Below are 25,433 nucleotides of genomic sequence, written 5' to 3'. Positions count from 1 at the left end.
TATCTTCTTGGACATCTCCCCTGTTTGCTCCAATCTACACAAACCTCTAGGAGCCTCCAAGGCTTGCCTGAGCACCCCGCTTTCCCGCCCTAGGTGAGGGCAGCAGAGAGTTGCGTACGTGGTGTGCCGGCCCTGCCCTTGCCTGGATGGCACCAAAAGACCAAAGCTAAAGTGCCGTGATTTCCTTTGAGTTTATCAAGCAGGTTTTGCACCTGAACTATATACACAAATGGCTTAATTTGTATCCCAGGGTACTCTTTTATCTAGAATACTTTAAAGTTATCAGTGTAGTGAATCCATAATATCTTGAATCCTACCGTGTTACAGGAAGAACTAAGTTTGAGTTTAAGGCAACATATACGTAGGTATGAAAATAAAAAGAAGTATGTTGACATAGAAATAAAACTCTGAGGTCTTTTCCATTTTCGTTCTTTCTCCAAGTGGCTTTGGGGGGAACTTGATACCAGTATTTGGCAGGTATCAAGATGGTATTTGGCTTCTGAAGAGGAAGTAGCAGAAGTGGTTAGACTTTCAGGTGGTTGGTTTGCCTCTTTCAGATTGAATAATCACCTTTGCCAATGATAATGCTCTACTGGTTGAGGCTGCGAGGAGTTTTGTCTTGGTTGTATCCGTATGCTACTGCCCGGCGGTCCCTGTGAACCACTCTGAGGGCAGCCTCACCCTGCAGGCTGTGAGCTGCAGAAGAACCACGCCACGTGAAGGCCAGATAAGACTTCATGGCAAAAAGTTGAACGTGGTCGCCTAGATTCCAGGTTACTTCAAGAAAAAAACAAGCAGAACTTTTTATTTTGCTTTCTCTATGTGTATGTGTGTAATTTTACTAAAGAAACAAGCCCCCAGACAGGGTGTTTGTGCTGTCCCCCTCTGCTTTGGCACATTCATGCATTCCAGAAGCAGGTCAGGGTGTGCGATGGGCCGGCGTAACGACACCAACACCTGGGAGCTACGATACAGGCAAGGAAGAGGTGAAACCTTTGTCAATAGGATGTGTATATGGAGAGGAAAGTATATAGTATGGTCCATGAAATGCTCTTTTTTGTGTTTCGTAATGCATTTTGCATACCTTGTACATTTTAGGGGAGGTGGAGAGCAGCACGGCATCAGCTGCGAGAGCAGTGGGACGTTCTTCCCACGCGGGGCTCCGGCAGCACAAAGCTCAATGAGGGATGTAGCTTCCCTCTTTGTTGTTTTGGCTTAGATCTTACAACATGATCCACCTGGGAAGAGCTTTATGCACGACTTTCAGCCAGCAGCACTGCTTTTCGCAAAGAAAGAGCCGTATTTTCTTTCCCGTTGCGGCATTGCCAGCAGCAAATATTAAAACCCCTGGGCCAGGCCTTAAAAAAATATAAGAAGCACACAACTGGCTTAAGCCATGATCCATAACGTTATGATAGTGCCTTTAATGAGTTGCTAGGGGAGGCTGGGGAAGCGGCGGGAAGATGGCTGCCCCTTCCCCGGCGGCCCCTTTAAAGAGCTTGACCCACTCGCCGTCTAGCTCACTCGCTCGCCTGCCCGCCCGCCTCAGTTTCGCTCCCCCGCCCTTGCCTGAGACACTCGGAGTCGAAGCAGGTGCATGCGCAGTGCGCTGGCAGCCTGGCGCGCTTGCGCAGTCACCTGCTGGCCGCCTCCTCCCCTCCCCCCCCCCCCCCCCGGTCGGTACATCCGGGTCACCGCACGCCCGCCCGCACGGCCGGTCCCCCGTGGTGCTGTGCGTTCGCTCCCCCTCCCCCGCCTCCCCCCTCCCCCGGCGCGGGCGGCTCCGGCGCTGTCGCCATCCGCGCCCTCCCCTGCCGGGGCCCGGCCGCGCTGCTGCTGTCCCTGCCTCCGGCCGAGCGGGGGGAGGCGGCGGCTCCGGCTCCCGCTCCCGTCCGCATTGCCGTCCGCCGGGCGGCTCGGTGAGTGTCAGCGGCGTGGCGGGCGGGGGGCCGGGCGGGGCGCCTCGCTTCATCCCCCGCGTTCCCCTCAGCCTCTGGCGGCGCGAACCCCCCCCCCCCCCCCCCCCGGTTCCCGCCGGGGCCCGTCCCTCCCCCTGAGGGGACGGAGCTCCCCACGTCCGCCGCCCCAGCTCCCATCTGTTGCTCTCCCCGGGCCAAACCTCCCCTCAGCCCTCCGCAACTTCTCTGCCCTCCCCGTCCCGCCGCCGCTTTGCCCCCGCAGCGCCGTCCCCGTACTGCCCGGGGCGCCGAGGGGGGCTCCCCGCCGGGGCCCTCCGCCTCGGCGCCGGGGGGTGAAGCGGTGGCCACAGCCTCCCTCGCCTGGGGGAACACCACGCTGATGGCCGGGGACCTGCCCTGTGCTGAGCACCCTCCGCTGGGTTCCACTCGCTCTCCACTGGGGCCGGTCCCTCTCACGCCGGCGGGTCGGACGATCCGGTTTGCTCCGCGGCTCCGCCGGATCGTGGCGGTGGTCGGAAGGAGCGCGTCCCTCCCCCGGCGGCCTGCAGCCGGCCTGCCGTGGGGCAGCCCTGCGCCCCCGGCCCCGGCGGCGTGCGGGCAGCGCTGCGGGAGGGGGTGGAACGGAGTGACAGTGTTAATGGTTAATCGGGAGGGGGAAACCTCCTGGAGGGACATCCGCGGTCTCTCGGACTGTAGGTAAAACGTGCGGCGAGTTAAGCGGAATACAGAAGTCGTTGCGAATTTGGCGTGGTTAGGCTGTATCCTGCAGTGCTGTGGGCTGTAGCTGTGGTGCTGGGGCTGTAATTCCAGGTAGGGCTAAGATGGATTCAGCAGGTGTAACAGGAGGGTGTTGTTTCTAACCTATTAATTAAATAGCTGATAAAATAAAATTTTAATTGGATTTTAATTCTCTCCTGTGCAATTCAAGAATAAGGACATGTGCAACTCAGTTCTATTTTGTTACTTTCTTATCCCGTATCGTATCGTAAGTGGTAATAAAATACAAGAAGTTTCTTCACAGAAACATTTCAGATATCAAAGAAATCAAGAGACTGTGTTTTATGAAGCTTCTTGAAGGGTTTTTCTTTCTCTGTTCCATTGCATCAGCATCCTGGATCCAAATGTCAGTGACAGTACGACAGCTGTCTTTCTGCTGTGATGGTGGAGTCTTACTAACATTTAAAATCTGTCATTCTGAATTTCTGGTAACGTAGTGTGGAAATACAAGGGTTGATTAGCATGTATGTTAATCCTGAAACCAGTAAAACATTGTCTAGATTGACCAAATAATTTGTGTTCTCCTCTGTTATTGTTTCTGTTATAAACTGCAAAGTCTGTTTTGTTCAAACTTTTTTTTTTTCCTATTTACACAACCAGTTTTCTTTCTCTGTGCTCTGACTGCTTGGACTTTAAATATACTTCTAGATTAATGATCGTTTTGTGTAGTAGGTTGTAGCAGATACGGGTATTGGACAGGAGGCATTTAGCAATCAATCTGAGGTTACTACTGTCAAGGTTGGAATGGGAATCCAAATATAGAAGATTCCACCTGACAAATGTCTTCGTTTAGTAAGGTATGTTGTTAGGCTTTGCAAAACGTACCTTCAGTTCTGTGTGGCGAGTTCAACAGTAAAAACCTAAACTGCGTGAATAAGATACTATGCTTCAAAACAGGAATGTATTTTGTCTGGTGTATAGAGAATATTCCATTGTTGAAAGAGAAGTAGAAGAGTAGATAGCTTTTTACCCAAGTCAAACTGTCAGCTTTTTTATTGCATATATTACCTATCAGAGAGTAGAAAGGAGTCATCCCATAATCTGTTTTAAAATATCCTGGTCAAGAAGTACCATGGTTGTATGAAAGTAAGGAATGAATTTGATCCCATCTGTTATACAATTTCCATTTGTTGTCAGGTGCTCTAGATTTTCTTCATTGTTTGCAGTTTAGCTGGGGCCACCTGAGGTGATGGATTATTGAAGAGATTGTCTTTGAAATTCTCTGCCTCTTCATGTGAAACCTTTCCTGCAGGAACCTTGCTGACTGTAGAAACGTGATGTTAGCTGGTTCTGTTCTTGCATACATAACTGTCCCGACCCCTTATCTGAGTTTTGTGGGAGTCTTAATGTCTGGATAAAGAGAAGGAAACAGGTTTTTAATTGTGTCTTTCAGCAGTTATATTTCGTAGCAAAATGATGAATTTTGAAGTTAGTTGAATGCTGTAGGTGAAATAGTTTAAGGACAGTTTTTGGGGAATTTAATCCGAGGTGTCTGTCACCAGGCTTCTAATGGTGCTTAGTAGACACCTGGAAAGAGATGGAAGGGTGAGGAATATTTGTATTGCTAAATGCTGAATTAGTCAGTAATACAATAACAGAAATTGGATTTGTTGTTTGGAAAAGCATATGTAGGGCACACTTTGGATTTCTGTAGCTGTTTAAGCAAGGTAAACGTAAATGTAGTTTTTTTTTTTTTTTTTCCCCTTGCGGTGTATCTAGGAGAATACAGATACACAAACAGCCTGCAGTACCTTTTTTTTTTTACTCTTTTTTTTTTTTTTTTTGTTATTGCCTGCCAGCTGGGGGGCATAGATGGAGCTAATGTGTACCCTGTAGCAGAGATAGGCAAAATTAAAGCTAATGTGCAAGAAGTCAGATTTGTTTTTTTAAGCAGTCAGCTTTGTGTTTGTTGGGTTTGATTTTTTTTGTTGTTGTTGTTGTTTTTTTTGTTAAAGAAATAATGGTGCTAGTGTAAGTCAAGGTTATCATATTTGCCTGTTCTTCCTGAAAGGTTGCTCTTTTATAGTTACAGTGAGGGTTTTAGTCATCAATGTAGATTAGATGGGCTTTAGTTGAGAAGAACAACTCTTGTATCTTAAGGTAATGTTAACTACCCAAAAGTATATTATAAATCAATTTTATGAGACTTACTCATTGTAAAAAATGCTTGAAAATACATTTTCAAAGCTGAAATATTTTGAGTGTTGTCAAATCGCATCTTGCGGACTTTCAGCTGTCAAGCAGATGTGCTACAGGTGAGGTACGCAGCCCAAGGGAATATATGTGCTGAATCCACACAAGGGTTGAATGTCAGTGCCGACTCCTGTGCTTAGTACCAGCATGCAGAGAGTCATCCCGGTAGTCATTTTGGTCCAACTGAATCCCTCCAAGTCTATCAGCGTGGCTTCAGAGGTAATGAGAGCAAGGGGACTGGGGTTATGAAGGAAGCTGTGCTTGGATGGGAAAGAGTTAAGTGCTGGGGAAGGTGAAGCATTGGCACTGCTTTACTAGCTGTGGCACCTGAAATACATGCATCAATTAGGCAGGGTAAGATTTATTTAAAATAATTTTCCAGATGTAAATGATGACCAGTTGTATGTGCCTTTTGACGTCTCTTCTACTCCCATTCATTTGCATATCTCAAGAGCACTTTTAAATAAATGAATGGTCCTCTTGCATACCTTACAAGACTTCATTTAATATTAATCTATGGACATACAACCCTTACTTAAATGTATTAGTGTGTTCTTCTTTGTGATTGCTGGAAATTTAACACTGCTAACTACCCAATGTGGAGAGGGCTGCTTTTCTCTTTGTGTGTATGAGAACGGGGCTTATTTGATTGCCTTTAATTTTAGGATCTCTTATAAATTCACCTCAGTTTTCCCACCTTCTGTTATTCAGGAATGTTCTCTCGAGTCCCACAAGTTGGCTGCTGCAGCTGGCAGAATGTTTCAAACTGTCTAAAATTTGCTGAGGGTAATAGGCTCTCATATATAGGTGCTGTTTTACATCTGCAATTCCAGTGCTTACTGGAGGTATATGCACTGCAATTATATAAATAGCAGAGCTTAACAGAAACCACCAACAAACAATGATCAGTTTTAGAATTGACTAGGTAAAGCTGAAAGTATTTTTAGTTACAGTACTTTCTCCTGTGTTCCCCGTCTCCTGTGGTTTTAATTGCATTCTCCTTTCTAGAAATGGCATTTTGTCTCCTCTGTCATGTGAAAGCCTGATGCACAGAGAATACCTTCACTGTGGAAACAGTGAAACTAGTTACACTCAGCGTATTGAAAGGTGCAAGTAAAATGGTGCATTCTTTTGCCTTTCGCTCATGATAATTTGAATTTCAAGGTGGTTGAAAGACAGTCATAAATGTGAGGCAAAGGTTGACAATGTCCTGCGTGGCGTGTCTGTGGCTTATGAACTTGCATCTGTTGTTACAACCTCTGTCATCTGTTTATGCAACTGTCTTCAGGTGAAATGTTTAGTAATTTACTTCTGGTTAACTCTGGAAGTATGAAGACTGTCCATGAAATTGATTTGTAAGAGGACTTCTGGTACCAGGTTTATTATTTTTGAGTGTTCTTTTACACTAGTTTTTCAGCACCTAGAAAAACAATTTTTACGTTTCTAGTACCTAGAGAAGTATTGGCTAATTTGTGTATATCCAGAAGGATTGTTATTTGCCTTATGTGCACAAACCCAAGGTTCTAGTATTTCATTTGGAGAATTATGTATGAATGACCAAACCCAGTATTTTTTTCTACTACACAGAATCATTATAGGACTGTGGGAAAAATTGGGGATTAAATATCTCTGAAACAAAGAGATTGTACTTATGTACAATCTTCAAGTGTATAAAACTAGATTCCTCTAATATTTGTATGGGGCGATTTATTTTTGTTCTTTTGCTCCTGTTCAGTGGAAATGCTCTATGGTTTGTGGTCTTCTTTACTAAGTGTTTGACTTACATCTACAGCACTTGGGATTCCCAGGTGGTCCCCGTGCAAATAGTATAATTGGGTCTGGGACAGCTTAGCTTGGGAGATTGAGTGCATGCAGTTTGGTGTGGCTGTAGCTACAAAAATAGCATGCCTTGCAAAACAGGCCTTCTGTCTGCCACCCACACCAAAACCTAAAGCTTGATCCTGGAGGCAGTTAATACGTCTGGAAGGCTGATTCCCATCAGGTAACACTTTACCTGAATCGGTGACCACCAGGCAAAAAAAAGCTTTGTATCGGTAATCACTTTATATGGAAGGAAGTGCAGCAGAACACTGTCCTAGATACATTTTTAAAAGCACTTTTTACTTCAGGCTGCGGGGCTTAACCGTTCCGAGCAGCAGAAGGCTGTTCTGTGAGCAAATTCTATTTAACTGGCACAGTTCAAAAGACTCTTAAATTCAGCCATGAGGCAATTCTGGTTCTCCTTCAGTACTAGATGATTAAATTAAATGGATTGTTAGCGTGAGTAACTTTTTCTGGTGTACTACACAAGGTAGTAGATGAGTTCCTAGGAGCCCTAGTTGTAAATTAGCTGACTGGAAAGCCCTGTTTCTGTGACTAGTGGCTCTGGCAGTTGTAGAACTTCAAAAGTTACATCTAATTGTGTATGCTTCCAGTCAGGTGTGGCGCTGGATGATGGCTGGTTCTCCTTTTTATTATAGCAGTCTTGAAGGTAACATGCTCACACGGAAAGAGAATTCTTGTCTTTTTGTGTTGGACAACAAAGGTGTTTGTTTCGGCTTCTGATGTACAAATCAGTTTGACTTTTTACTGAAAAAGAAAAGTAGTTTTCTGAATTCTGGCACTTCTAGTCTGGAAGAAAAAAGCTGTAAGAATTAATAAGAAATTTATTCATAGCTCTTACTTTTTTGAAACCAAAACCTTCCTGTTTAGTGTCCTCGAAAGTGAAACTTCTCAGGCAAAGTGCACTCTGGGCATGAAAAGCCATCTCATTTCTTTCTGTTACATTTGCACCTTTTATGTGCTGAGACAAACGGTTATTTGAAACTGTTCCTTCTTAATGTGGAAGTGAAATATGTAACCACCAGACTCTGTGAGACTTCATCTCGAAGATAAAATTGCTGACCTTTTATCTAAATGAAGATCATACAGACAAGGCGGAGCGTTATGTAAGGTTTGCTTATGGGTAGCAGTTAATTGATTTGGAGTGGAGATTTCCTGCTTCTGTGTAGAAGTCTTACGTGGGGAGATGTGGATTTGTCAGCTGAACAGGTAATTGAATTGTAATGATAGTTTCAAAATCTTTTTGCTCTGGGTGCTTCTTGTAGAAGATTACTTGCTGCTTGTTCCCATGTGCAACTGGCCAGTCATATTTTCCCAAACACTAAAACTGTCCTTCAGGTGCTTTAACTGTTCTTACCTTTGCATCTCAGTTCGGAGCAGAATTAATTTCTTAGCAGTAGTAATAGAATAACATGACCTAGTTGATAGCTTGGAGTTCAGAGGATGATCTTACAAGAGCTTTGAACTAGCCTAACAAAACCCAAGTTATTTTCTTACCATTTCTGAATTTTCTGGTTTTAGCAACAACATTCAAACTTGGTATGGAGAAACTATCCGTTGTTCTGTAACTGTGGCTTCTTAATAGACACCGGGTAGAATTGTGTCCCCAGTAGGGAACTTACTGTAGGCGGGACTGGCAGTAAAGTCTGGTAAACGGCAGTGTAAGTAAGACTATTGATTAAGACCTAATACTTTGAGCAAATAATGTTATATAATACTGATGTTAATATTGTGTCAGGTTTTCAAAGGAATTTCAGTCAAACTACTTCAGTAGCTGCCAAAAGTGAGGCTTGGGAACAGATGTTGTAACTGTAGTCTTAAAATTTTTTGACAGCTCTTCAAATAGCTCTAGTGTGTCTCAGCTTTACAGCGGAGTGTTTTTGCAGGGCTGATGCCTCATTCTTTGCTTCTTTCCCTGTCCCAGAACGGGCCTCAGTTTGACCCCATTACACAGTCCTATGAAAACTCATGCTCTAATAAACATGTATCCGGCCAGGCAGCATGGGAGAAAAAACAGGTTTGGATGGAAATGACAGCTGAGGTGAGGAATGATGGCAATTAGCTAGGAGGAGAATCAGTTTACTTTGAGCTGAAAACAGGGAAGAATATTAATTAAATCTGGGACTGAGTTGGGGACAAGTTGTTCAAAAACTAGCGAAGGGATTGGGTTGGGAGCTTGTTGGCTGTGTGGAGTATTGGTCAGGTATCAAGAAAGTGTGTGATGCTGCCTCTCACCCAGCATCTTTGGGTCATCAAGGGAAATGGGGACTTGCTGGGCAGAGAAAATATGGGAGAGAGCTGATGGGGAGAAGGCTGGACAGGAGAAGTAAGAGCAGAAGCTGTGATCTTGTAAAGAAGGCAGATAGGTCTGTAGGACAAGGAAGTTGGGATGGTAAAAGTAGAGTCAGAAAAACTGAAAGGAAGGGGCTACAGTGGAATTAAACATACTGAGTTTTGTCTATTGCCATCACGTCTTCACCGTTTTAGCTTAATGTATATCTCTAAGTGGTAGAAATTGGTGTCATGAGCAAATGGTTCTGATTCTGGTGATGTGCCATGTAGCTATGAAGATGAATTGTCTGGGCTCATCTCCTAGTTAAGAGTTTATATGTGGTCTTTTCTGTTAAGCTGTGAAGCAGTGCTCAAAAATAAACTGCAGAAGGAAAGCAGCCTTGCATACTTAATTGTATGCCATTTCCTCCATTAGGACCCTTGCTTTTTCCCCAGGATAAGTGGCTGGGGGTAGTTCAATGAACAGGTGCTCAATAGTTTGTTGTTGTTGCTTAATACCTTACCATGCTCTTGCTAGATTGCTCCAGAGATGCAATTAATTTCCTCTTGGATAGTCTGGTACTGCTTTCTGTACAGTTATTTATTACCAGAATGGTCTAGTGAGATGAGGAAGTGGTTTGCTTCCTGTTTTACACGTGAGGAGCAAAGGCATGAAGAAGAGAAGTTCAGCTAGTTTTGCATGGTTAGAAATGACTGGAACCTGAGTCTTTTTAGACTAGTTTACATATTGCAGCCACATCCCCATCGAACTCGCTGCTTTTCTCTTGCTGTGATTCCATTTTAATACTGTGTTCTAACTTCACAGTTGTTTCTTATGTGGGTTTATAGTCTCTTTGGACATGTAGCTACCATAACCGAATTGGAGAACATGGCAATGCTTGAGGTCATTCTGTTTATCACAGCGTTTCATTTGGTCAAAAAGGCAAAGTTATTTCTGGTTTCTTCTTGTGTAAATATGTTGCTTGTTCAGAGAAATGAGAAAGGATTAATTCTGGCATTGTGTGACTCTCAAGAACTCATACTCTGGTATTAGTAACTCCCACAAACTTTTGGTGTCGATGCAGATGGTGGTGTTTCCTGCATTCCTTAGCTGTACTGCATTCACACAGTTTTAGGGACAAACTTAAAGGGCCAAACTGCCATGTGTTGTAAAAAGACACCTATTTTTATCGTTTAAATGTTATGGATAAGTTGAAGTGATGGTGCAGCTTTATTAACAGAATTGTAGGCAATGAATTCCTTTCTCTCCTTTATGGTGAAGTAAAGATGAATGAGCCGATTTTTATTTTTCAGTTGGAACTCTATCGGGCATCCACATTGCTCTGCTTAGCTGTTAAATTTGACAGATACTTCTGTCCTACTGTAGCCACTGGAAGGGAGGAACCAAAAGCTCTTTCTGTTTTGTAGAGCCTTGTGGCTTCTCAAGTTTCTCTTTAGAAAAGAAACCATATCAACCAATGTAAGAAGTATGAAGCTGCTGTTTCTTCTGTCATTATAGGGAAGGGTAAAAAGCCTTTGCTACTCTTGATTTTTTTGAAGGTTTCTTTTTTTAATCCTCTTACTAGCTCATCACTCAGGTTTTTCTTGGGAGCTTCTGTTCAAGAGATACTATGAATGAGGCTTATGCTGGTTAGAAAACTGTATAGTATTTAAAAAAAGAAAAGAGTGTTTACTCCTGGGTAAAGAAAAGAACAGCAGCCTCTGCTGATGGAGCTGTGGTTTTTTGCCTTTTCTTGCCAGGCCTACTGTGTTGGCTTATGTTCAGTTAATATTTGGCTGCTCGGCTTTGCAGCTAGCAGGACTAGGAACACTTTCGCTGTCTTGAAAGCTTTGCATTCATCAGTAGCAAATCTATTTTCGGGTCTTAAGGTAGAGATTTTTCTCCCCTGTTAGGGAGGGGAATGATCACGGGGTGCTTTTGATCTGAAAAGTCAATCTGTACTCTGGGTTTCTTAGAAGCACAGCTACCTTCTAATGCGATACTGGGTATGTGACAAACATTACTGTTCAAACTTGAGGAACTTTCATGTGGAAAAGGACACATAAACTGTTTTAAACAGTGAGAGCTGCAGGTGCTGTTTTCTGGCCTTATGTAGGCTTTTTGTCTGTTTAGTTATGTGATCTGTCAGCTCGGCCCACCTTTACCTCTGTGGGTGGATTTATGCAATTTAAGCATCTTCAGTTCAAGTAAGAATTGTAGTGACACTTTATAAAAGAACATAAAGTGCAACATGCTGAAGCATAGCTGTGTGGGGGTGAGTCAGGAGAGAGTTGGGAGTAGCAGCACTAAAAAAGAAAGGAAGTACAGTCATGATAAAACTTTGTGTAAAAAGAAAAAAAAAAAAAAAACAAACCAGCAAGCCAACAATCATCTGTCTCCAGAGGATGGGAATGCAATAAGGCGATGCAGTTCGTATCTTATAATTACTCTCTGTGTGTATAGATTTTTACATGTGTGTATATATCTATAAAAATGCATGTGCACCCACGTACTTGCATGTGTGTCCACACGCTGTTCAGCGTAGTTAGCTATAGTATATCTCAATGCAGTAATCAAGTAGAGCAGGTTGTATCCCAAGCAAATTGGAGCTGATGTAGAACCCATATGTACTCTTAGGAAACTAATATTTTAATTGCTGGCCAAAATACTTAAGTGATTTTCAAGTCTCTATTTTGGTATACCAGTGATACAGGGTTTGCTTATTCTCTTGTACCATCTGTTGAGGGCAGATTCTCTCAGCCAGGGGACAAGCATGTGTGCACTCACTCATCGGGGCACTATGTGCTGCTGACAGTTGTCAGGAAATAAAAAATACCAAGTACAATATAGTTCAGTTTTCACAGTGTGTTGGCTTTACAGCACTGCCAGAATGATTCAATGCTGCTTAATTTTGTGTTGCTGATGTATATGCAGTAGCTTCAGAAAAAGAACTAAAAATCTCACTAACTTCAAGTAATTTGTGTTTAGCTCCACAATTATATAGGTTTAACTTCCTCAGAGAACATTTTGGCTTTGTATTAGTATTTTTGCATGTTAAAAAATAGCAAGCCAAATCCTTTCTTTAAAATGAAAAGCACAATTGTTTTGCTTAGAATTGGTCTGTTTCCTGGTTCTGAATCAGTGTTAGAAAAAAAAAAACAACTAAATGTATTTACTGTAGTCCTGGTAAATTGCTGTTCTTGGCAAAAGGGTTTTTCATTTTTATCACGCTATAAACAAGCACAGATTTGATTTAACAGGTCAAAATATTTCTTAATAACATAATAATAAGAAAAATAAGCTATTTTATGTTGGTACTTAAGTGCATCTTTTTTCAAGGACAGTGCTCAGTCTTAATTTGAGCTACTGTTACAGCTCATCTTCGAAAGTTCAGAGAAAAAAAAAAAATTGAAGACAGTGAGTGAAAGCCTTGTTAGATATGTCTGAATAGTCATCTTAGTAATTTAGAAATATCCTAATTCTTTAAAGTACTCTTGTGTAGTTTTTTTTGATTTAAAGCTGGCTTAGTTAAGGTGGTGGGGTTTTTTTCCCCTTGCCTTAGGAGGTCCAAGAGTACGGGTTTCTACACTTCATCTGCTGCCCTTCACTGAAGGAGAGCACCTCATAAAAGTATTTTTTCTCCTATCAACCCGTTATTGTGTGTAACATCATCTCTTCCTTACTACTGTCAGCTGTGCTCTGCTTTGTAAATTGCTGAGACTGCTATTACAGGATAGGCTTGTAACGGCAAGGCAAAGGCTGTGTCCTGCCTGTGAACACTAACAGAAGTCACTGGAAGGTAAGGTTCATGCTCTTGTTTTATGGCTGATCAGATAGTTTCGCTCTTACTGCTCTGTCCTTTCTAATCCTCTTTTATTTGGCATTTATGTAAAAGCTCTTCTTGCTTGTACTTTAGGAAATACCTGACATAGGTAACATTCTTTGTGTTTGGTTTTGTGGTTTTCTGTGTGTGTTGTGTGTGTGTGGTTTTTGTTTTGTTTTGTTTTTTGTTTTTTTTTGCTTTGACCAACCATACTTTTCTCTCTTTATTTTCTCCCTGAATACTGGTAAAAACAAAATGGTTAGAGTAGCTGTTACTAGTAGCATCTAATTCAGCAGTGCAATAGCTCTGGTTGTTATTCTACTGCTTCTTTCATTTAGCATCATTAATACTTGTAATCATCTCTACAAAGTTGAGGCTAGAACTGCCTGAAAAGGAAATTGTTTGCATTTTGTCTTTGAACTTTTCTTTTCTCTTTTTTCTTCCCCACCTCCACAGCCTTCCTCCTGACTGAGCAGGTTGAGGGATCCTGGAAGTGTGTTCCTTAGGGTGTGTTTTTCAGCCCTGAATGCAGGGCTAGTTGGGCCAGAAGTCCAGACAGGTTTCTTTTGAACTGTGTTTTGGAATCGGGGCTGTCTTGTTGAACAGGACGTGGTGCTTTTTTTTTTTTTAACCTTTTTTTCCCTTATGCTGTGGTTCTCACAGTTTCTCAGTGCTTGTAATTGGACCAGACTGTGTGTCTGTAGTAGTCTGGTTTTCTGACAATTACTCCTTTTGGGTCTGAGTAAAGCATACGGTGCAGAAGCAAACCTTTATTCTTTGTGAAGAGCCATGAGTACTACTCTTACCATTTTCAAAACAGTGCTTCCAGAAGAAAGGATAAAAATCTCACTTTGGCAGTGAAACTGATCTTCAAGGTCAATACTTTAAACTTTTCTACTATTATTTGAGCAGAAGTAGTAAATTCAACAGCTCTTTTTTTTTGTTAACTAGGATGAGTAGTGTTTATCGTAGGCTGCAGACAATACCAGCTGAAAGATGCAGCTCTCATTTGTCAGTGTCTGTTATTGCCTGAGACTTTATAATGGCATATGTTTCTTAGTTACATGGGAGTGATTCTGAAAATCCGACTGGGCTTTTGTAGTTTGCCTTGAACAAGTTTGAAAAAGGTGATATTCTTTTCTTAGGTTCCCCTCCCCTCCAAATTTTGTAGGTTAATTATGAGAAGAAAACCTTTTGGGGAAGTTTCTCTGACACAGCAGCCATCTCCTCAGCTTGGAAGCTTAGCGATTAGTTCCTCCTTTGCTGTAGCACCTGAGCACCTGTGCCAAAGCGTTGACTTTATGTACCTTGCAAAATGGCACTGATTTAATCTTTGAGTAGAAATAGTATGGTCATGGTTTTTAAATATGCTGCATTGTTGTTTTAGTAGTTAGCTAGACTTCCAGTAAATTATTTTGGAAAATATTTCTGAAAGCTACAGCCCCAGAATTGTCCCATGCTTAATGAGACTTGCACCTTTTACAATTGACTCCCATGTATTATTTTTATCTAAACCTGTGTTTAAATAAAACTCCAGTATGTATTAGATTGAAACAGTGTATCGGGGCCGTTAGCCTATCCAGAGCAGAAAGGATGGAAGTGTGTTGTCTAGTCTATTCACCTGGGAATATGGGATCGGTTCTGTCTGCTCATCATAAGAGAATTACTACATTTGCATTTGCCTCATTGCCCAGCTTCTGATGTGCTGGAAGGTGTGATAGTAATGCATAATCTAATATGTAATACATATAAACATGCTATTTATAATTTATCAGTATAAAAGTATATATTTAAACACACAATATTAAATACCAAGTAATATGTGAGTTGTTTGTTTCACAATTTGATAAATGGAGTATGCAGTTAAAATTTGCACTGACAAAAATAACTACCATCAGATCTGGGATGTTATTTCTTTGTCTCTGTTGACTGAGGTGCTCTAATCCCAATTGCTTAATTGTTCTGATTATACAAGTGTATAATGTGGATGATATGAAGAGGTCTATCCATTGCAGTGTGGTGAAATTAACTGTAGTAGTACGTTGCAGAAGTAGAAGTATCTAAAGCTTGAACTTACTTCTTTTAAGTTAACAGTTTTGCTTGCCCCGACCTGTGCACTGGTTGGGCTGCACAAAACAGACTTGGGAAACTGGTCCAGGTTTCGAACAACTTGTGGGGTTATAGTAGTTTTAACCAGGGAACGTACCCATGTTAACCCAGTTGGTGTAACAGAAGAAATGAGGCAAGACCTGTTTCTTCAGTGGTTCCCAGTGACAGGACGAGGGGCAACAGGCACAAGTTGGAACATACCAAGTTCCGTTCAAATACACGGAAAAACTTCTTTACAGTGAGGGTGACAGAGCACTGGCACAGGCTGCCCAGGGAGGTTGTGGAGTGCCCTTCTCTGGAGATTTTCAAGACCCACCTGGATGCAGTCCTGAGTAATGTGCTCTGGGCAATCCTGCTTGAGCAGGGGAGTTGGACTAGATGATCTCTAGAGGTGCCTTCCAACTCTGAAAACTCCGTGATTCTGCTGACAGTCATGGCTCAAAATATAATAGGATAAAAGCTTTATTTTATTTGAAGTGCTAGAGAGACCAAAGGAAACAAATACAGATCTTAATTTTATACTGAACTTGCTCTTTAGAAAGGCATTGTCTTTAAAGGTAGTTGAACTTCATGCTTTCTCCCGTATGTGAGGATTTTTTTTTTATACAATAATTTCAAGGATTTGTTTGCACTTTTTTACTCCTTGTAAATGTTAAAGCCTTTCATTTATCTCTGAAATCCTTTGACAAAGTTGTCTGGCTGTGAAGAGCACCAGATTTTGCTTCTAACAGGAAAAAAGATGTGCTGTTTTCCTCTCTGTTTCACTGGAGAAAATGAGCCAAAGAATTGAACTGTGGCCTGTGTCAGTGCTGCATGTTCTCTTGAATGCGAGGCCTCTCCATGAAAGATTTTTTTTTTTTTTTTTTGCCTTCTAACATGGTTTGTTAGCTTTCTAAAAGGAGACCTAAGGATGTGACTCAACCTTGCAGAAGGAAGGAAACATGAAATGAAATGTAGGCTGTTCTCCTGTTCTGAACTTACAGCAAACCTTTGCAGAGGGTTCGTATTGTTGCTAAGTAAACGTAGCACCACTGTACTGTGCATGGAAAATAGAGAAGGCATAGCTATGTGTGAGTGTTCTTGGCTTTATGAAAAAGGCATTGCAGTTAATGACATCTTGTATGTAAGTAAATAAAAAAAGCAACCTGCCTTCTAATTTAAATAATTTAAATCCAAATGAGTGTGAAGTCCTATTCTTCCCTCCGCCCCTTTCTTAGGATGTGGGAACAAAATGCTATGTATCCTTGTTGGTTTGAGATAGTGGATTCAGCCTTGCTGACACTGGTGTGCAAACAAGTGAAGTGTAGACAGGACGACAATAATAGTGCTGGTTCTCCATGTTTATAGATACTTGAATCATTTTGTCGTTTATGGGTCTGAATATGATTCCTATCATTTGTTGATCCAAAATGAATTTCTGCTTAGTACAAATTTGGAAGTTGAAGTGGTGAGCATCAATATTAAACTTCTTGTTTTATGGTAGTCTTTTTTGTCTGAAAGTAGTGTGCTAGCTAAGGAATACAAGACACAGCAGCCAAACATTTGTCTTTTTTTCCGTTTATTATACAGTTAGTGCTGAACAGGCTTTCTATATTCATACAACGATATCTTCTTCATCGTAATACAGTAAGGGTGAGGTATTTCCGCCAGAGTGGGGTATGGACAGTGTACTGAAATACAGTTTTTAATAAGTAAATAACAGGCAAGACAAAAAATCCAAACTACCTACAGTTTTTAATAAGTAAATATCAGGCAAGACAAAAAATCCAAACTACCTACAGTTTTTAATAAGTAAATAACAGGCAAGACAAAAAATCCAAACTACCTACAGTTTTTAATAAGTAAATAACAGGCAAGACAAAAAATCCAAACTACCTACAGTTTTTAATAAGTAAATAACAGGCAAGACAAAAAATCCAAACTACCTACAGTTTTTAATAAGTAAATAACAGGCAAGACAAAAAATCCAAACTACCTACAGTTTTTAATAAGTAAATAACAGGCAAGACAAAAAATCCAAACTAACACCGAAACCCAACACCCACCTCACAAAGCACAACTGGTGCTCCCCCTGTGAGCAGGGGAGAGGCTTGCACAACCATACAAACAGTTCTCCTGGCATTTATTGCAGCTGAAAGTGGAAATTCCCAGTACTTTGTGGGTAGGAACAAAAGGTTATGAAATGATTGAGATGTGATGGATGGCTGATCCAGGACTTCTGCACTGTATGCTTACACTTGATCTGTTGTGCTGCATGATGCATCTACGATTTGAGTCATAGGGTAAGTGAAGAAGGAGAGACCTTCAGGAAAGCAGAGATGGCAAGAGAACAGTTGGCAGAAGATGGACTTTGTTAAAGGTGAAGCCCTGTTGACTTGATATCGAATTAATGATCTGTTCAGATGCCACTCTCAAAGAGTGCAGTCATTCAGGGCACTAAACTTTAGCAAGGGATTAAAGAAAGAACGTGAAGCTCCTGAAGAACAGCCTTGCTCTCATAAAGGCCAAAGAATTAAAACCAAACAAACAAAACCCCACCATGCCATCGCTGCTTTTTTCTGCTTTTTTTCAGAGATTAAATCTGCATGGATGTCAGAAAATGGTTGACCTAGTTTCTTGGCTAGTAAATTAATATACATGCCTGCTTTCTGTAAAATCTGGTCATAGACCAATCTAATTGGTGATTGAAAATCTTAGAATATAAAGATAGGATAATAACCTAAACATCTTAGGCCTCAAATTTAAGGAATTTTAAGGAAATTGAGAGGCAATGGATAATCTTATATGAAATATAACACTAATAAATGTTATAGCACAGGCTGGCAGGGAATGAGTAACTTTTCTCCATGGCACCTGAAGCTAACACCCAGTTATCAGGCAATAAGTGTAAAACAAATAGGGCTTTTTTTTTTTTTTTTTTTTTTCCCCCTCTCACACAGTACCTGTTTGGACTGTGGCACTTGCTGTCAGTATTAGTTAAAGAAGCTGAAGCTGTGCATAGCTATCAAATGTGCAGACATAACTTCTAGTTCAGGAGGTCTCTGCACCACGTTTACAGTGGTCCTGAGGTTGTCTCCCTAAATACTTGCTGTTGGACAAGGTGAGCATTTGGTATGAATTATTTTGGCTCTTCGTTTCTTGCCAAAAAACACCCATCTGCATTCAGTAAATCTGAATGTAATGAGTAATAGTCTATGTTCAGTGTCAAGATCCTTTAACTTTTAAGGAGAAAGTTCAGGACTTTTGTCCTTGGATTTTAGCAAGTATAAAGGCAAAGAAGACAAAAAAGACTTCTGTTACAAAGAGTATATTCAGCTTTAAGTAATGCTTGAGTTTATAATGTCTGTAAAAATAGGGACACGTGTACTTATTCTTGTATCGGTGCTGAAAATCAATGTATTTAAAGTTAATGTTAGTGCTGCTTGTGATATAATGGTGAGATTTTTTGACACAAAATAATAGAGGGCAAGGGAAGCTAGTCTCCTTATTTTGATACAAGGCCACTAGATATGAGATCCTGTACCTCGAGAGCTGTTTCTGAAGCAGTCCCAAATTGGGATCTAATGTCCTTCCTGTGGTGGTCTTTGTTATTAAAGATGATGAATGATTATTCATTCATCACTATTCTGTGTGGAAAGTGACTTTGTAAAGATGCTGTTGTGGGGCTCTTAACCCTCTCCATCACTTTCATACTTGTATCAGTGTACTAGTTAGCATCTGTTGCTCTGCCAATCCCAATTCTGTGACTGAGTTAATCTTGACGTTATATACTTAACATTATTCAGTGTTAGACCGTCTTGTTTAGTATGGAATTGTACAATTCTGCATAAAGATAACGCTGTAGTTATTGCATGTACTCCTCTGTGCCGGTATTGTTTTTCTTCCCTTTATGAGAATACTATAAAAACCAGATTTTGCTGCTTGAAAGTGGGATTTTTCTGCTAGCAGGTGTAGTTCAGATTGTTTTTTAGTTATAGTGGTTCATGTTTGTATTAAAATACTGTGTAAAATGACTTTTTTATAGCTCTTTTGGTGGCTTCACTTTTTTCTGAAGTTAATAGCCTGTGTGTAGTTTAGCATGCTACATGCAAAAACAAGAGTGAAAATCTAATGAACGCTATTATAACACCACCCCCACCCTCCCGACTTACACCACCACTTCCTATCCTACCTCACCCCAATCTCTATCTCATCCCTGCCGTGGGTTTAATACCATTTTCCCAGCCTAGTGTGGACTGCAAGAGCCCTGCGCTTGCTGGGTGGGCTTGGAAAGGTGCTCTTGCGCTTTTCCCCCCGCTTTTCAAGCCTGCCAGGCTGGGGCAATGGTGAGTCTGTCTCCGCATGCCCCCATGGCTCCTGGGGTCCCATCCTGATGGTGTTGAATTGCTTGAGGCTCAGGACTGCGTCAGAGGCCTCAGGGACACTATAGTCGGCAGTGAGCAGCTCTGCTGGCAGTGAGAGTGAGTCGATGTTGTTACAGGACATGGCTTTGCTGGTGCCACCAGGGTACTTGAGCATGGAGACGTTGCTGGGACGATCCTGGCTGACCAAGGAGCAATCCAGTAGCAGCTCCTTGGGCAGTGGAAGGTCACCTGATAGGTCACCACAGTGGCTGAGGACATTTCTTCCCAGGAGGATGTTGCTGCCCTTGGCTGCCCCCGCAGGAGTGACTGTGTTGGAGACGCTCAGCTGTGCAAACCTCCTCTCCATGTCCTGGTACCCAGGAAAGCATGGCGGCAGCACTGGTGGGGCTGGTGCCAGTGTTCTTCCTTGAAGGTTGAAGCGGATGAAATGCTGTGGTTGGCCCTGGGGGGTCCCAGGGGCTGCCCAGGCTGGTGGGGTTCTGCATTGCCAGGGGCCCCACAGGGCAGCACCCTGCAGAGATGCAGCACCACGGTTGAGGGTGGTGGTGGCCAGTGGATGCAAGTTAGTGCTCATCCGCTGGGTGTAGAGGACCTGGGGGTTGACGCAGCAGCCACATGGAGCCGTTTGAAGACCTGCATAGGTGAATAGGAGCCATGCTGGGCTGGGGTGACCCTCCAGAGGCATGTGCTGAGGTGGCCCATGTCACCGGCATCCCCCAGCTCTGTGCCAGGCACTCCCTGTGGGGTGAGCTGCCGAGCCAGCATGACAGGGTTGCAGATCAGGTAGGAGACTGGCTTATAGGAGGTGAAATGACCCCAAGTGTTTGGGAAATTCTCTGTAAATTATGCTTATTGGGCATGCATCACCCAAGGGCAGGACAGCGATGCTTGCACAGGATTGCTGAACCCTCATGCCAAAAATACCAGGGGCATGGGGATGCTGAAGGTGCCATACCTGTTGGGGATGCCTGGGCTGTCGCCCCTGCTGGGGGTGCCCAGGCTGTGGGGAAGGTCGTCTTCTGCCTGGACAGTTGGTACAGGTTCGCTGAGCCTGAAGGACAGACAGGAGCTATTGCTGGCGGTCACCTCCACTCTTGGCCCCAAGAGCGTCCCCAGGCTGCAGGGATCGGGGTTGCTCCTTACCTTGGGGGTAAAAGGTTTTGGGATGGACAAAAGGCTGAAGCAGCTGGGGCACTGGGGAGGCACAGGGGCTGCGCAGTGGGAGCCGCAGTACTGGATGAGCCATGGTCCGTTAGGTCTGTTGGTAGCTAAGGACTCTGTGGCTGCTGGCTGTTGCTTTTTGTTTGGGGGTATCCCAGGAAGGAATGTAGGGGCTCCCTGGGTTTGACTCCGCCCCCAAGAGCCTGCCCCAGTGCCTTATGGGAAGGGAGAGGGTTAAGGAGGGCTGGGGTGTACCCTGCCCCTACAAGTAGCTTTCCGGTGCTCTGATTGCAAATGCCTTTGGCTGGAAGCCTTGGTCAGTTCCCAGAGCTATATCATCGGTGTTAGTGAGACTCGGTGGCATGAGTCCCACCACTGGAGTGCTGGGATGGAAGGCCACAGGCTGTTCACGAGGTATGGGTAGGGCTGGAGAGGTGGAGGTGTCGCACTACATGTAAGGGAGAGGTTTGATTGCATAGTCTTTACAGTTAGCGATGATGCGGTTGAGAGCTGTTAAGTGAGGATCAGGGAGATGGAAAACAAGGAGATGTTGTAATGGGTGTCTTACTGATTGCCCAGCCAAGATGCTAGCACTGAGGAGTTTCTCTGTAGGCAGTTAGAAGAAATCTCTGGATCGGTAGCCCTTGTCCTTATGGGAGATTTCAACTTCACAGACTTCAACTGGGAATACCACGCTGCTGTGACAAGCAGGTCAGGGAAATACTTGAAGTTTGTGGAAGATAATTTCTTGTCACAAGTACTCAGTGAGCTAATGAGGAAAGATGCCCTCTGACTTGTTGTTTGTGAATGGAGGACTCCATTGTCCCCCGCAACATCATTCTAAATGGGAGAGATGGATTTGATGGATGTGCGATTTGGTGGATAAGGAATAGGCTGCATGGTTGCATCCAGAAACTAGTGGTCAATGGCTCAGTCTGGATGGAGATTAGTGATGAGTGGTGTCTCTCAGGGGTCTGTATTGGGACCAATATTGTTTAGTATCTTCATCAGCGACATAGATAGTGGGATTGAGTGCACCCTCAGCAAGTTTGTGGATGATGCTGGGCCGAGTGGTGCGGTTGACACACCTGAGGGGTGGGATGCCATCCAGAGGGACCTGGACAAGCTGGAGAAGTGGGCCTGTGTGAACCTTATGAGCTTCAACAAGGCCAAGTGCAGGGTCCTGCCCCTGAGTCAGGGCAACCTCTGGTATCAGTACAAGTTGGGGGATGAAGGGATTGAGAGCAGCCCTGCCGGGAGGGCTTAGGGGTGTTGGTGGATGAAAAGCTGGACATGAGCTGACCATGTGCACTCGCAGCCCAGAAGGTGAACCATATTCTGGGCTGCATCAGAAGTGTGGCCAGCAGGTCAAGCAAGGTGATTCTGCCCTTCTACTCCGCTCTGGTGAGACCCCACCTGGAGTACTGCTTCCAGCTCTGGAGCCATCAGCACAGGATAGACATGGACCTGTTGGAGTGGGTCCAGAGGAGGGTCACAAAAATGATCAGAGGGCTGGAACACCTCTCCTAAAAGGACAGGCTGAGAGTTGGGATTATTCAGCCTGGAGAAGAGAAGGCTCCAGGGAGACCTTCCAGTACTTAAAGGGAGCTTATAAGAAAGCCGAGGACAGACTTCTTAGCAGGGCCTGTAGTGACAGGATAAGGGGTAATAGTTTTAAACTAAACAAGGGTAGATTCAGACTAGATAGAAGGAAAAAAATTGTTACGATGAGGGTGGTGAAACACTGGCACATGTTGCCCAGAGGAATGGTTGATGCCCCATCCCTGGAAACATTCCTGGTCAGGTTGGACAGGGCTCTGAGCAACCTGATCTAATTGAAGATGTCCCTGCTCATTGCAGGGGGGTTGGACTCGATTACCTTAAAAGGTCCCTTCCAACCCAAACCATTCTATAATTCTCAGCAGTAAGTGATGGGTTGGGAAAACCTGTTTTCAGATGTTTCTCTGATCTGTTGATTTGTGTTGACTTTGTGTTAAGCATTCATGGTCTGAATTGCATGTTTCCATCTTGTTCTGTTAAGAATGAGTAGGTCGTCAGAAACGGAAGAACAGTTTACAACAACGTGGTACAAGTTAATTTTCATACTTGTGAGTGTTTTAATCTCTTAAGCAGCTTTTAACCTCCTTAGCATCGGTAAAGAAGGAGCAGTTTTTCTGAAATGCATAGTTGAACCTCATCAAACAGCAAAATTGAAATGAACATAACATTTGCCTAGCTAAAAACTGAACAGTTAGTCCTAATCTGAAGGTCATCAAAAGGCAATCAATAACATGCTGTTGAGGAAGGCTAGAATTTAACCTCACCCTCAAATGCTAATTATGCTTGCTATTTTCTTGTGACACTATGCTGGTAGTGAAAGTAGCCTGGGAAACTGTAGGCATATGTAGTTCTGGCAGTTAGTGGAATATCCTAGCGATTCAAGATTTTGCTGTTTTACATTTCATGTTAAACATAAGCCCTACAAAGAAGTTAAACAAGCACATTCTTTCAGGTTCAGATTTGTTTCAAACTAATGTTGCACTTCTGATCCTTTCAGAAATCTGTTCCAAATGTGGCTTGTCTCTGCACTGTGGTCGTTATTTAAGACCCTGTTTTACTAACCTGTTGTCTCAAAGCAAACTTGATACAATTACTAGCCTCCCCAGATAGTTCTGACAAACTGTTTTGTTTAAAGATAATTGGGAGGCTTATCTTTGTAGTGGCTTCATATTCACAAAGAAACCCAAACCAAAACTCTAAACTGTTATCTTAGTATAAAATTGGCATAAATTGTGTATGTAACTGAAACAGTAATTTGGAAAAAAAGTATTTGTGAATGACACTTTTTACAACTTAAAAGAATTTCAGTTGCTGAGCAGCAGCTTTTTGTGCATGTGTGTAAAGATGAGCAGGAAATGATTGCTGTTCTGAGCGGTGGATTATTGTGCTAGCTACTGTTAAAACAACTGGCATAGTGCTATAAATGGTATCTGGGGAAATGAAAAAAATTTACATATTCCAGCAAATTCTTTTTGCTGTTATATCTGTTGTACATTGGCAAAGTTTTTTTTTTTTCTTTTATATCTCAGTATTCATTAAGCACCATTTGATTAGATCTGACTTTAGATGGCTATGTTTAAAACTATCTCATGAGGATGGACAGTATTTTTCTTCCCATGATATAGCTGGAGGCTATGTTAAGTAGGAGGACTAGACTCAGCTCTATGAAAGATAGGGTGGAAAGTTTACAAAAAAAAAAACAAACAACAAAAACAAACAAAAAAAAACCCAACCCCAAACTCACTGATAATAAATCTTTGGTCTGTAAACTCAGAAGATAAGACAGTCTCACTGTATAAGCATAGTGTTCCCGGTGACAGAACTGAGTTTTCTGGGGAACTTCTGAGTACATAACAATCTTGGTGCCCTTACAGTCTTTAAAGGATAAGTCTTTGTCTGTTCTTAGGAGTTGGGAGCAATTGTGTTGAATAAGCATGCAAAGTAAAACTGAAATCTGTTTGAGTACATAACAGCAATGTGTTGAATGACTGTCATGCGTTTTGAGTTGAGGACTGTGTATTCTTGGGATTGGAGTTACTCTGAAGCATAGTTATTTGTAAGAATGGTAAAGCCTTTAGAATAAAAGAAGGTTGATCAAAGTCACAGTTTTGACTCTGACATGCCTGTGAGAAAGTTGAGATTATTTTTAATGGTTAGATGGAGGAAAGCTGTATGTGTATACAGATATTAAATCCTGCAAGTGCTTGACAAGCAGCACTCCTTTGTCGTAACACAGAAGTTGATGAAAGTTTTACTCCAGTAAAAAGACAGGCTGCTACCTAACCCATAACTACAGCTGCTTTATTGGAACCAGGTACAATTCTTTTCTCATTTATAGCATAGCTGTGTTCCTGGCATGACAGCCCCCCTCCCCATCCCAGTTTTTATAATGTAGGGGTTTTTTATTTCCTTCTTTCTTGCAGCTAACCTTACTGTGTTCTACAGCAATAAAAGATTTGTCTTCCTGTCTCCTCTAGGAGACTATGGGGACAGGTGATAGTATTTAATATTACCTCCTACCACTACCTCTGTCTAGTAGCTCCTTGTAAGCTTAAATGAATTTGTAGCAGTTCTTGTCACCATTTGTAGTTCATTATGTTCACTTTCAATTTCAGGTTTTTAAGTGTGTATCTCAAGGCTTTTCTTCTGACAGTATAAGGCTTGTGAAGAAACAGCAATAATTCTTACTAATCCAACTTCGATAAACTGTTGTCACTGATGAGTTACTCATCGGGGACCTGAAATGGTTATGTCTGTAACTATCTTACGAAATTCCATATCCTTCCTGCTTTTAGATGGTTCCTAGGGAAAAACAGCTGGTAATTCATGCCAACTGATCTTTTGTGGGGAGGGGAAACAGGCATTTTCAGGTCTGATAGCAGAACAGATTTTTAAGCTAGGAACCACTTACTGTCTTGCAAATACCTTTTCAGGGATGTCCTCCTGTCAAAGCAGTGAAGGGAAATGGTTTAAATAAAAGTTTGGAGATAAATATAATCCTATGATCTTTGTCGCAAGTAATCTCCTCTGTCAGTATGAATTCAGAAGTAACATGGGATTGATTGCCTTGATGCCTGCTTTTGAATTTTGTGCATTTGTGCTAGTGTATTTAATATTAGTTTTGTATGTACTTGAGGATGCAATGGGAGACTCCCCTCACCTACAAGGAGGTACTTCATTCACCCTTTTTCTTTGCAGATGCATGTTCATATATGTGCAACAAAATTCCTTTTACAGTTTGTATACTGTTTCAACCTTGAAAGCATCCAGGAATGGCATTCCGTGATTTTTTTATCTCCTTTCTGCCATAGAAGGGAACAAACAGTCAAGATTTCTTTGCCAATGAAGAATACTTTTCTGCGTTTCTTTGTGAGGACAGCTATACAGAGACAGTGTAAATTCAAGAGTGCTTT

At 42.4% G+C, this 25,433-nt stretch overlaps 1 protein-coding gene across 1 annotated transcript in view; it reads left to right on the top strand.

Moving 5' to 3' along the window:
* Nucleotides 1–1,597: 1,597 nt before the first annotated feature.
* The window catches only part of CYRIB (CYFIP related Rac1 interactor B), a gene marked incomplete at its 5' end in the record, with an annotated part of 78,717 nt that continues 54,881 nt past the window's right edge, over nt 1,598–25,433 (top strand). The window contains 4 exon segments of the mRNA XM_082479083.1: nt 1,598–1,654; nt 1,657–1,848; nt 1,851–1,902; nt 1,905–1,919. Of these exon segments, the coding sequence (XP_082335209.1) occupies nt 1,598–1,654; nt 1,657–1,848; nt 1,851–1,902; nt 1,905–1,919 (316 nt within the window).

The sequence above is a fragment of the Vanellus vanellus genome (genome assembly GCF_965231255.1).
Source record: "Vanellus vanellus genome assembly, chromosome: 2".
In the NCBI taxonomy this organism is placed as follows: domain Eukaryota; kingdom Metazoa; phylum Chordata; class Aves; order Charadriiformes; family Charadriidae; genus Vanellus; species Vanellus vanellus.
Note: the sequence above shows the minus strand (reverse complement) of the source record. Positions and strands in the feature narration are given on the sequence as shown.